This window comes from Tenrec ecaudatus, chromosome 10 (assembly GCF_050624435.1).
Source record: "Tenrec ecaudatus isolate mTenEca1 chromosome 10, mTenEca1.hap1, whole genome shotgun sequence".
NCBI classification, from domain to species: Eukaryota; Metazoa; Chordata; class Mammalia; order Afrosoricida; family Tenrecidae; genus Tenrec; species Tenrec ecaudatus.
In genome coordinates, this window is record NC_134539.1 from 123,909,807 (window position 1) to 123,923,156 (window position 13,350).

At 48.4% G+C, this 13,350-nt stretch overlaps 1 protein-coding gene across 1 annotated transcript in view; it reads left to right on the plus strand.

Moving 5' to 3' along the window:
- The first annotated feature begins 247 nt into the window (after positions 1-247).
- HSF5 (heat shock transcription factor 5) overlaps positions 248-13,350 on the plus strand; it is a 59,523-nt gene continuing 46,420 nt past the window's right edge. The window contains exons 1-2 of the mRNA XM_075559280.1: positions 248-863; positions 5,415-5,789. Coding sequence (XP_075415395.1) covers positions 248-863; positions 5,415-5,789 — 991 coding nt within the window. The remainder of the gene's footprint in view (positions 864-5,414; positions 5,790-13,350) is intronic.

Consider the following 13,350-nt stretch of genomic DNA (forward strand, 5'->3'; position numbering starts at 1 on the left):
CGCCCTCCGCAGGGCGGAACTTTCCAGGCCCGGTGGCCCGCGGCCCCCTGGACGCCCCCCCCCCCCGCGGCCCCCGGCCCTCAGGCCCCGGCCCTCAGGCCTGGGGGGAGGGGGCCGGGCCGCGCCGCGCGCGGGTCCTCGAGGCCCCATTGGCCGCGCGGCCGCCTCGGCCGCCAACGGTCCCGGTGCGGTGCGGTGCGCAGCGGGCAGGCGGAGGGGGCAGGGGTGGAGAACGGGGCGGGCGGCCATGGAGGAGGCGCTGCTGTCCACCCCCATCAACCCCAACAACTTCCCGGCCAAGCTGTGGCGGCTGGTGAACAGCCCGCGCTACCGCTCCATCCGCTGGGACGGCCGCGGCGAGGGCCTGCTCATCGACCAGCCGCTCTTCGAGGCCGAGCTGCTCAGCCCGCCCGCGCCGGGGGCGGCCGCGGGGGCCGCCGAGCCCGAGCTCTTCAAGACCACCAACTTCACCAGCTTCATCCGCCAGCTCAACCTGTACGGCTTCCGCAAGGTGGTGCTGGGCGGGCCCGGCGCGGGGGGCGCGGCGCCGGGCGCGGGGGGCGGCGGGCCGGCGGGCGACGGGCCGCTGCACCACTTCCACAGCCCGCACTTCCGCCGCGACCAGCCGCAGCTGCTCGTGCACCTCAAGCGCCTCACCAGCGCCAACAAGGCCAAGCTGGCGGCCGGCCTCGAGGTGCCCTGCCGCCCGCCCAACCGCTTCCAGCGGCTGCTCATCACCTCCGCCTCCGCCTCCGCCTCCGCCTCGGCCGCCGCCTCCCCGCTGCCGCACCCCGAGCCGCCGCCGCCCCCGCCGCCGCCGCCGCCGCCGCCGCCCGCCGCGGGGCCCCGGCCCGAGCCCCACGGTGAGTCCCCGACCGACCGACCGACGGACTGACGGGCGCCGGGCGCCGCGGGCCCCGCCCCGCTCCTGACCTTCCCCTGAGGGCCCGCGACGCCCGCACCTGCGCGCCCGTCAGACAGGCAGACCAGCGCCTTCGCGCCTCAGACGGACTTCAGAAAGCTCCCGCCCGCCCGTCTGGTGGCTTTCCACTGCTGCTGAATAAGAGGTCTGCCCGACAGACAGACAGACCGACCGTGTCGGTCTGCCCGACAGACAGCCTTCCGCCTAGGGGTTCTTTTGCCCGCCTGGGTTCCGCGCTCCCCGCACTGCGCCCGGGAGTCACTGGGAACCCTGGTGGCATGTTAGCGGGGCCTTAACTCGACAAAACACGGGTTATTGGTGACTCATCTGAAGTTCGCAAATAAAAGTAGCCCCGTGTTCACTTGAGCTAGGGCCCCCGGTTCTCCCTGAGACAGCACTTTATTTGGAATTTAGAAGATAAGGGGTGAGCCTGAATGGCTGGAGTTTAGAAGATGAAGCCGCTAGGTTAGAGTTCTAGTAGCAGGTCAGGGAAACAGCAGTGGCATAAGAATGTTCTAAAGGAGTTCTAAAGGAATAGGAAGCCACTTAGGGGCCACAGGTACTGACTCTGGTCGGGAATCAAATGGAGAAGCAACGCAGACGGTGTACGGCATCCATTTGGCAGAATCTGATGTGGATTCCACCCCCCACGCCCCCCCCAAACCCCCAGTCATGTATCTGCTGGGCGTAAGGAGAAAAGACGAGAAGGTGTTGGCGGCTGCCATGCGGAAAAGTGGGTTAACCCATGAAACAACACAAGCACAGACATGCAAACTCTAAAACCCACCCGCGCTCACTCCCCCCCTCGATCATAAACCCAGTTATATTCCACAGACGTTTAATGGAAGGAATAAAGGGGCTACCGAGGAGCTGGTTTTCTGCATGTATAGCTCAGTTGGTCAACATTTTGAAAATTACAGATTTGCTGCAAAACATGCAGTTTCTGTTTGCTCATGGGTAGTGTCACTTCACATGTATCTAGATGACTAATTTGCAGCCTTCTGTTCTGTACTGCGCTGCCTACCGGCATGTGCTGAAGGTACAGAGTGCGCAACAAACAGGGTTCTCTAGAGAATTGTAGTACTGCCTCAGGTGGAATGTAATTCTGCTGTAAGTTCAAGACTATCGACACAACATGTTGTTTTGCTCTCATTCCATGTTCTAAGGCCTTGGTTCTTCTAGGTTTTCTTCAGTTTTTTTCTACCCAAATCTTGCCTGGTAATAAGCTTGATGGCAATGTTCTTTCCGAGTCTCAACTTTATTTTCTGTGTTCTACTGCAGTTTGTGTTTGACTACATTTTCTCTCTTTTACAATAGAATCTCTGTTTGAGACCTTAATTCTCTTAGATCCAGAGCCAACCGTCCTGCCAGCCTTCCAAGTAATACGCTTGATAAGATATGTACGTAACAGGATCGCATCGTGTTTTCCCACTTTTGTGATTTCGTTCTTACTGGCAAATTATTGTATAATATTTGTTAAAACGCCCCTACACCAAGTAACTAGTATGAGCAGTAGATAATCTACCTTCGGTGGTCCGAGCTCTGAAGAGGCCCATTTTCAGAATTGCTTCCCGAGGAGTTGATTAGCTCACACTCACTTAGTAGAAGGAACAGAATCACTAAGATCAGAAACCCATTTTGCCTTTCCAGCGTGCTAGATTCACACTTTGCCACATGTACCATAAAGGTGGTCACAAAAGAATCCCATGGGGTAGCTCTTAGCAAAAGAATAAGGTTGGACATTTAAAAGGAGTATTTGAAACAGAAGGTCCTTCTGTTATACTAACAGCATCTGAGCTAATGTAGATAATTGACCATCACGCGGCTTGATGCCGTGACAGAGGCAGAATTTATATTGTATTTGAAAGCTAAAACCTAGAATTTGAGAAATCAGGGTAGAGAATTCTTTAATTAGCTCCTTAAGTTATTGACAGTGTGAAAATTCATCAACCAGCAACTAAATCCCTAGAGAATCCAAAAGGATTTGTTATCTATTGCACTGTTGGTGCTATGCAGTTTTAGTGTGTGGACTTGCAAGGAGACGGTAGTTGCTCTGGCCATGCAGAAGCACGTGTCAAGTGGAGCAAAAAGTTTTGCTATCTCTTGAATCAAAGACTTAATGATAACTTCAGTTCTGAGTTCAAAGTGTGTGTATATATGGGATTGCTTGTCTCCTCCCCAAGACCCCTCTGCAAGGGGATCTCCAGTGGCCGACAAATGGGCTTTGGGTCTCCACTCCGTACTCCCCCTCCCCCATTCACTCTGGTAAGATTTTTTGTTCTTTGATGCCTTATACCTGATCCCTTCGACACCTGGTGATCGCACAGGCTGGTGTGCTTCTTCCATGTGGGCTTTGTTGCTTCTAGATGGCTGCTTGTTTACCATCAAACCTTTAAGACCCCAGATGCTATATCTTTTGATAGCTGGGCACCATCAGCTTTCTTCACCACATTTGCATGTTCACCCATTTGTCTTCAGCGGTTGTGTCAGGAAGGTGAGCATCATAGAATGCCAATTTAATGGAAGTAAGTATTCTTGCATTGAGGGAGTACTTGAGTGGAGGCCCAATGTCCATCTGCTACCTTAATACTAAATCTATAAATATATGCACATAGATCTATTTCCCCATCCTCATATATAAATATATTTGCATATGTACATGTCTTTATCTAGACCTCTATAAATGCCCTTTGCCTCCCAGCTCTTTCCTCTATTTCCCTTGACGTTCCTCCTGTCCCACGATCATGCTCTGTCCCCACCAGAGAGGAGAGGAGTAGGTTTATGAGGTATATCATCATAGCATCTTTTGAACTAGGTCCACACCCTCCCCCCACCTCCCTTAGATCTTAAACTTCTTGATTTCTAGGGCTCTGGAGTTTGTGTTGTATAGTAGATGTATGAGTTGTGTTTACTTTTTGGCATTAGTCCTTTATTCTCTAAAGGAAATTAGACATAATAGAGATAGAATGAGAGATGTGAACTATGTTGAAGGGGTTTACAATCTAAATGTTTAGAGAAGTAGGTAAGTATTTAAATGCAATCTTTCGATTTGATATCCCATAACATGCTCTTTAATGCTTAAGTAGTAGAGATAGATTGGTTCCCCCCCCCCTCCATTTTAGCCTAGAAAAAGAAGCTAAAAGGAACTTAATTGAAAATATAAACCTCTCCCTAGGAATAAATTAGGCTACCTTTGTTTATATTTACGTAAACATCAGCGCCTATAAAATAAGTTCAGGTTGCTCTATTTCCTTTGTCTCTTTCCTCCATCTTCACGTTTTACTCCTTCCCACCTTGCAGGACTGGGCAGTGTTTGGCTTTGTTCTGTTCTGTTGGACACGGGGTGACTATCAGTCAGAACTGACTAGATGGCACCTGAGCACAAGGAACAACCTTGCTAGATAAGCGAAAGCAAACATCAACCTCTGGGCCTGAGTCTGTGGGTATTTAATGCAAAGCAAAGCAGTGCTTGAGAGCCACCATAGCTGGGAGGGACCCTAACTACAGTGCCTCCAAGGGGGCGGGAGTGGGGGGGGCACCTTGCAAAGTGACTGATTAATTTAAGGAATAAAGAAGTAGTAAACCAAGTCAAAGTTTTCAAGTCTGGCTTTTTGTTAGAAACCATTGTATTTTTTTTTGTGAAAGAAAGCAAAGAATATAAATTTATTGGTGGTTTATATTGTGATTCTCATTTGATCCACTCATATGTATATGGTCCAGAGTTTATTTTCATTCAGTCTTTCAAACTATTAAGAAATCGACTATTGAGATTTCTGAATAGTTTGAGAAGATTGAATGGAGCTTCTAAAACTTCTGAGATACCTTAAACTTCAAACCCACAGCTCTCAAGTCTCTTCTTATTCTGAGTGACCATGTAGGACAGAGTCACTGCCTCACCGGGTTTCCTAGGCTGTACATCTTTACGGATGCAAGTTGCCACATCCCCTGCCATGGTGGGTTCAGACTGTTGGTTTGGCTCCTGGGGACCCTCTCCAACATAGAGAGACTGCCCCATGGGTGTCCAAGACTCACTGTATGGGAGGAGGAAGCCTCCTCATGCTCCCGTGGAGTGGCTGGTGGTTTCAACCCGCTCACCTGGCAGTTAGCAGCCCGACATGCCACCCACTATGTGCCTACAGCCCTTTCAGTCAGTTGAGGTAAAGGTAAGATGGCTTAACCATCTAGCTATCGATTAAATTCTTGTTAACATTGAATATTTGATTTAAAACTAGATGTTAGAATTTGACCAGTTTGTCTCTTGGCAGGTATATGGAAAATAAAAGAAAGGTTATTTCATTATTTTGCCAGTAAAGGTAATCTCACTCTGGAGATTACAAGTTATTTTACTAAAACCAAACTTGTGTTGTATTAAAAATGGCTGCCGACTCAACTTACTGTGCTACATGAAGAGGTTGTTCGTTGCCTGACCCTCAGTGTACTCTGCCGGAAGTCTAATGTAAACCAGTAACCGCTCTCTTCGTCTTTCATGCAGGCCCAGTGGCAGTAGGACAATTCCACCGGTCATTCCGGCGAGATAGTTTGTCTCCTTACTCCTACGTATCAACTTCATCCCACAACCACAGTACTTTCCCTCTGAAAGGTGTAGATCGGACCCCGATACCTCCGAGAACATGGCAGAACTCCCTTGGAATGCACCCAGGACAAGTGGAGACGTCTCCCACTTTTTCAGATAAAGGAGTTCCGTTTCCTGTACTGCAGAGATTTCCAACTGAGGTTACCTATACGCTGCAGCCCAGCGCCACATCGGTCCATGTTCAGCAAGGTCCTCAAACAATGGTCAGCTCCTCCCAGAAATACAGCGACTACACACCCTCAGCGCAGTACTCCCAAGCCTACTATCCAACAGGTATGAGACTGCCACGTTAGGTGGCTTAGAGTAAGTTACTTTCCTTTACGTATATTTGTAACTTAGATGCATTTTAATCTGCATGCTTAAACACAAATAGAAGGGATATGAACCCAAACCAAATTCACAGCCAGAGTCAGTTCTGACTCAGCAACCTGGAACTGATGCCGTGGACTTCCAAGAGTGTAAATCCTAAGGGGAGCGGGGAGCCCCATCGTTCTCCTGAGGAGCGGCTGCTGGGCTCCGATTGCTAGCCCCCTGGCTCCAATCCAGCGCTTCCCACACTTAGACCACCGTTCTCCCTGCGTGGGCACACGCACCCCACAATGTCGTGCATTCATAGATTTCCTTGTGAGCGGACAGATTCACACTTCTGTTGACGCATTAAGGTGTACGTATTTAGTGACGCTTAATGTCTGGAAATGTGTCCTAGGAGAGAAACTAAGATGTAGCACACGGGTCTTTGCTGTCCTCTGCTGTCAGTGCAGTAGATGAAATCATTTTAGTATCTCAGTAGTGAAGCGTACTAAAAACCTACCCGCTGCAGCTCTCCGTGCTGACGTGTGTTCTTCAGTAAGATGTGGTGGTGGGGGCTGATTGGAGTCCCTGCAGTATTAACCTCAGCGGAGGCACTGGACTGAAGGTCAACCAAGGAGATTGAGGGGGTAGTGGTAGATCCCAGGCTACTTATTGCCTGGGACTCCTGCTAACTCGCCTCTGTCCAGCTTCTTGAGGGAGGTGGGCGGGAGGTGCCCTTTTTTGGGTGGTAACTTTTGGCAACATAGTGATATGCATTCAAATGTGTTTTCTATTTTACGGAAACACCACAATGGTGTGTGTGCCATTGTGTAATCTATTTTACACCGGGTGATGAAATGGGCTAATAGAAATCCTTGTAGGGTCTTTTTATCACAGGCTGACTAGAGAGAGGATAAAAGGGGGTATTCCTTTGCCCTGTGAATTAAGAATCTAGGAGTACTGGTTATCTGAAATATATGTGTAGACCTGGAAGCAAGCTCCAGAGTTTTTTTCTGGAGCATTTTGTCCAAGACTAAACTAACAGCTAACTCAAATGAAAGGAATACAATTAGATATGAACACGAAATAATCGGTTGTCTTTTACAAGTTGTAAATATGGTGACGGTGATATCTGTCATTGAACTCAGTATTTTCCAGCTGCCACGTCAGCTGTGTCCTCTGCCGGATCATTGTGTTCTACCTAGATAGAACCAAAAAAAGAGACTGCTTTATTTTTCTAAAATGTTTAGATTTAATGAACTTAAAATAATAAAACCAGGGTATAAACTACATTTTTATTAAGTCATTTTATTGGGGGCTCGAACAGCTCTTATCACAGTCCATACATCCATCCATTGTGTCGAGCACATTTGTCCATAGGTTGCCATCATCATTCTCAAAACATATTCTTTCTACTTGAGTCCTTGATAATCAGCTCATTTTCCCTTCCTTTCCCAACCCATCTCCCTCCCTCATGAACCTTTGATAAATTATAAATTATTTTCCTGTCTTACATGGTCCACTGTCTCCCTTCACCCACTTTTATGTTGTTCCTCCCTCTGGGAGTTATATATCGATCCTTGTGATTGATTCCCCTTTTATTCCCCCACCTTCCCCTTACCCTGCTGTTGTCGACTCTCGTGATTGGTCCTGAGGGGTTTATCTGTCCTGGATTCCCTGTGTTGCTGGCTCTTATCTGTAGCAATGTACCTGTTCTGGTCTAGTCAGATTTGTAAGGTAGAATTGAGGTTATGATAGTAGGGGGAAGGGGGGGGTGCGTTAAAGAACCAGAGGAAAGTTGTATGTTTCATCGGTGCTACACTGCACCCTGACTGACTCATCTCTCCCTTGTGACCCTTCTGTAAGGGGATGTCCAGTGTCTACAGATGGGCTTTGGGTTTCCAATCTACGCATCCGCCCTCCTCAGTTCACATTAGTATGATTTTTTGTTCTGGGTCTTTGATGCCTGACACCTGATCCCATCGACACGTCGTGATCACACAGGCTGGTGTGCTTCCTCCATGTGGGCTTTGTTGCTTCTCAGCTGGGTGACTGCTTGTTTGTCTTCAAGCCTTTAAGACCCCAGACACTATACCTTTTGATAGCCGGACACCATCAGCTTTCTTCACCACATTTTCTTATGCACCCATTTTGTTTTCAGTGATCGTGGAGGGAAGGTGAGCATCAAAGAATGCCTGGTTGTTAGAACAAAGTGTTCTTGTGTTGAGGGATTACTTGAGTTGAGACCCAATGTCCGTCTATAAGTACATAGATCTATCGTAATATATAAATATATTTACATGTGCACATGCCTCTAAATAGACCTCTCTAAATGCCCATTTGCCTCCCAGCTCTTTCCTCTATTTCCTTTTACTTTCCTCTTGTCTCACTATCACGCTCAGCCTTCATTTGGGTTTCAGTAATTCCTCGTGGTTACATTGCCCTTGATTAAGCCCCACTAGACATCCTATGCCCTTCTCTCTATCCATTTTAGTTCACTTGTTGTTCCCTAGTCCCTGGGTTGGTTGACACCCCTTTCCTTTCTCCTACCTCCCCCTCTCCCATGTTCCCCGGAACCGTTGGTCCCATTCTTTTCTCTACTGAATTGTTGCTCACGCCTGTCTTATCTGGATAGACATGCAGAGACAATAATAAGTGCAAAAACACGGCAAAGCCAAACAAAACAACAAAGGAAGACAAAAAAAGAAAGCCAATGACAAAAAAGGAAAAGCCTATAAATAGTTCCGGGTCTGTTTTTTGACCTTAGGAGTGTTTTCTAGTCCAGTCTGATGGGGTGCCACTCTCTGTCACCAAAGTCTATTTTTTGGTATCCTTTGGGGATTTCATTGCTTTGCTCCCCCTGCTGCTCTGATTGCACGCCCTTAGTGTTTCTCCCCAATGTGGTGGGGTCAGACCGGGCACATTTCCCACACTGTGTCTCCAGTGTTGTCCCCTGTGTCTCGTGGTGGGGCCGGCCCTATGGTCCTCTCTGCATTGTCTGCTCTCAGCAGGAATACCATCCCCAGGGCTTGGTGGGCCAGGATGTGTTCCACTCACTGTCCTTCCCTGTCGTTTGCCCTGTGTGCTCTGTTGGATGCGCCCCTCTCCCTGAGCTGTAGCTGTCCTCTGGGGTGCACTCTTCTGGGGTGGGAGTGGGGTCCACATAGTTGGGATTGGGGCCAGCCCCTACATTGAGGTTTTTAGACTTGCTACTCTTTGGGTGAATAAAGCTGAGACAATAAAGAGGGAGGAAATTATGTGGAATAAAAATAATGTAGCATTTTTACCATTTTGGTTATTATAAAAATTAAAAAAGATTGTTTTTCACTTATGTAGAAAGTTGAGGCCTCATCTTTTTTTCAGATGTAGTATTTCTCAGCTGTTGTACTCTGGAACCTTGCTATACTCTCCCCTTGGCGCACTGGGATTGGTTTATAGGTAAGACTCCTCACAAGGACATTTCAGGATCTCAGTAATGAAGTTTGTTGTCACCTTAAAGAATAAAGATATGTTTCTGTCTCTAGAAATGGAAAATGAATAATTTCATATATATACCTTATGTCTAACAACATTGGGTTTTTATTACTGGGGAGTTTTAATACAAATCTGAACAAGCAAATCGGACATTGCTCTATCTAAATTATGTTTTCAGCTACATCATTTTGGCTACATTTTATATATGCTTAAGATACATAGAGAATCTGCCTTTCTTACACTTGATTTACAACTGGATAATTCCACCCCTCTGGCCAATAGAGATTTCTCTTTCCTTTGCTGCCTCTGTTCAAATCCCCTCCTCGCACTGTTGTTCCGGCCATGAAGTTGGCTCTGACCCATAGTGACCCCGTCCGTGCACGACAGAACTAAACGCTGGCTGCCCGGCCCTGCGCCATCCTCACAACCATTCCTGTGCCTGAGCCCCTGATGCAGCCACGGTGTCCGTCCCTCTCCTTGAGGGCCTTCCTCTCTTACACTGCCCCTCCACGATGCCCTTCTCCAGGGGCTGGTCTCTCCTGACAATGTGTCTAAAATATGGGAGATGAAGTCTCACCGTCCTTGCCTCTAAGGAGCACTCTGGCCACGCTTCTTCCAAGACAGATTGGGTTGTGCTTTTCGCAGTGTGTCTTCTCCAGCACCACGATTCAAATGCATTGGTTCTTCCACGATCTTCCTTACTTGTTCTCCAACTTTTCACCTGCATGTGATGTAACGGAGCATACCTTGTCTTGGGTCAGGCACACGTTGAGTCCTCAAAGTAACATCATTGCTGGTCAATACTCTAAAGAGGTCTTGTGCAGCAGATTTGCCCACTATATCGTGTCATTTGATCTCTGGAGTGCTGCTTCCATAAACATTGATTGTGGATCCAGGCAAGACAAAATCCCCGATAACTCCATTTATCATGACGTGACCTATTGGTCCAGTGGTGAGGATTGTGGTCTTCCTCACCTGGAGTTGTAATCCACACTGAAGGGCGCAATCCTTTTTCATCAGCAGGTGCTTCAAGTCCTCCTCAATTTCAGCAAGCCAGGTTGTGTCATCTACATATTGCAGGTTACTAATAAGCCTCCCTCCTATCCTGATGCCACATTCTTCCTCATATAATCCAGCTTCTCTGATGAAGTGCTCAGCACACAGAATGAACAAGTGTGGTGAGAGCCTTTCCTGCTTTTAAACCCTCCTCCCTCACTCTGCTGCGCAGCTGCCTCTTGACCCGTGTACGGGAAGCAGAGCCAAGAGCACAAGGAAGGGCTCGGGGATCCCTGTTTTCCTCCAGAGTATCTGCCCACCCTTGAGGATGGCCACGCCGTTGAGTGCCTTTGCTTTGTCAATGGAACACGAGCAAACAGCTTTCTGGTGTTGTCTATGTTTTGAGCCAAGGTCCGTGTGACATCTTTTTGCCCTGTTCCATCTGGCAGCTCCCGGGAAGCACTGCTGGATGATCAGAGGCCAAAAAGAAACAGAAAAACAGTGTGATGTATTTCTGGGGAAATATATTCTAAATTCCAAACAATCCTCTTAGAAATGTCTAGCTGTTAATTTTATGAGAAACACATCTAGGAAGTTTTTGGAGAAATTGAATTGGACAATTGTGGAGAAGCCCCCTCATAGATATATTATTCACCCCAAACCACTACAAGTATTACTATTCATGATGAAAATGTTAATTATCATTACAATTTAGGACATGTTCTTTTAGAATATTTTGTTAGTTTGGGTGTAAAATTTATAAACTGAAAATTGTTCCCAAGTGTGCAAGGTTAGGGCTCAGCAGGAGGCATCAACAAACCAACCATGGGCTGGCTGCTGCTTGATTCGATGGTGGAGGTGTCAGGGGCCGGCTCCTCGGTCTGGCTCATCGCCACCCCTGTGCAGCAGAGCAAAGCACTGGTGGGTCCTGCACCGTGCTCTCCACAGCCCCAGCCCACCGCCACGGACTTGATCCTGACTCCGAGTGACCCTGGAGAACTGAGTACACCTCCCCCAAGGGTTTCCAAGACTCGGTCTGCGTGGAAGCAAGCCTGCACATCAGGTGCTCAGCCACTGGGACCCCAGAGCTTCCGGGTCATCTGATCAGGTGTTGCCTGATTGGACTTGTCTGCTTTCTTAGGAGTCACGTGACTGAGATTGTGAGCTTGAGAAACCTCAGGGCGACCTACCTGGGGCGGTTCTATTACAGATTGTGCTGTGAACACACTAAAGAAGCAGGTAAAGTAAACGCAGCGTTTAAATGTAACCCAGTCTGCATTGGGAAAGGAAGTGCCTTCCAGGTGTGGAGGGAGGACGCAATTCCTCCAAACTACAGGACACAAAAGTAGCCACTGAACCTGTATTTGGTGTCTTGGGTTAAGACCCTCGCGGGCAGCTGTTGGGAGCCTGCAGGGCCTCCCAGGCAGGAGAATGGGGAGGAGACCTGCGCCAGGTGTGATTGACATCCGTGTGAACGAACCCACTGGGCAGGCCTGCTCTGTCAGGGCCCGCCGGAGACCTTACAAATGACTCTCCCCAAATTAAGGAGAGCAGCGTTTTCAGAGGCAAGGGACCCGTCAGAAAGAATGCTGTGACTAGAAGTTTGGATCCGATTTTAACCAAAAGCAACAGCTAACTTGATGAACGCTTTCCTTGTGTTAAAAATAAACTTGGAGCTGGTCTCCAGAGAGTTTAACCAGCGGATTTTAAACTTTGTGATTATTTCACGAATTACTGTCTTTTCTAGTAACTCCAAACATTGACTTAAAAAAAGGATGTCATCAGGCTGACTCATGCAGTGAGTCACGGGGATCAGTTCTCTGTTCCTCCCTCGAGGCAACCCTTGTTCTCGCCCTGCCCTGGGCGAGGCCTCCTCGCTCCCTCGCCCTCCTCAGCCAAGCCCGCGCCCCTCCCAGCCCACTTCCCATTCCGCCCGAGCCAGACGGTCAGTTTGCCGCCATTGTTTCAGTTTCTCTTTTCGTAAATTCTTGCCCCCCCCCCATTTTCTGGGATATGTGTGAACATTTGTATTTAAAGAAAGCGAGGACTTACTGGATGGAGGATTTCTTTTCCTTCAGCTAATGTTTTAATGTGAATTTACCAGAAACATTATCCACGTGCACCGCCCCTCACCAAGTTCAGTTTTTAGCTCAAAATAGGGATTAGCTGTTTGTTGTTGCCTCAAGGAGCCTCGTGCCATGGTGGCTTAAGTGTCGTGCCCCGATGCTCTGTGGGGGAAAAAGGCCTGAGTGTGCTTTGCTAGAAGATTGACAGCCTCGGAAGCCCCGTGGAGCAGTCCTGTGGAAATCAAACGGAGTGCCAGTGGGTTTGGTTTGTGGTTTGCTGTCTTTTCATCTCATAGCTGATTGAATTTAACAGTTGTATAGTGTGGAAGTATGTCCTGACCTTGTTCTGAATATTGCCCAAATATTAGTTCATGTAATCCTCACACGGCAGGTAGCGTAAGTAACTCTCTTCATTTTACAGCCGAGGAAACCACAGCCCAATTCGTAAGAGGCACACCTGGGAAAGGAACTCCGGAGTCACTCTTTGGCCCTGAAGGTGGCCTACGGGTCTCTCGGAGTGTACTTGTGTTGTCTTCCTTGTATCCAGAGTAGCTCTTGAAGGTGGTGACTGCAGACAGTGCAGTCAGCAGATTGGTGGGGGTGTCCACCGAGTGATGACGCACGTGGTGGGACTGGGGTCGCCCCGGTCTGTGACTCACCCTGCCCAAGCACAGGAAACAAGTCCCTGCTGCCAGACTGGGGCTCCGTGTGGGAACTCTGAGGAGCAGGGCTGCTTGTAATTCCTATCACCCCTCACACCCAGCACAGTACGTGGCTGCAAGAAGCCCTTCCTAAGGGATTTGTTGCCTGCGGTCAGCTAATTCTAGTCCCAACTTCACGGTGGGTTATTGCACATAACTGAGCCTCAGTTTCCTTTTCCTTAAAGTGAGGTTGATAGTGCAGTCAGAGCTATTTAGATAAGTCAATGTGTGTCAGCAGTCTTGATGAAATTTAAAACACTTGTTTACATGTAAAGAATGAAATCTCTTAAAAGCTGTTTTTCAGAT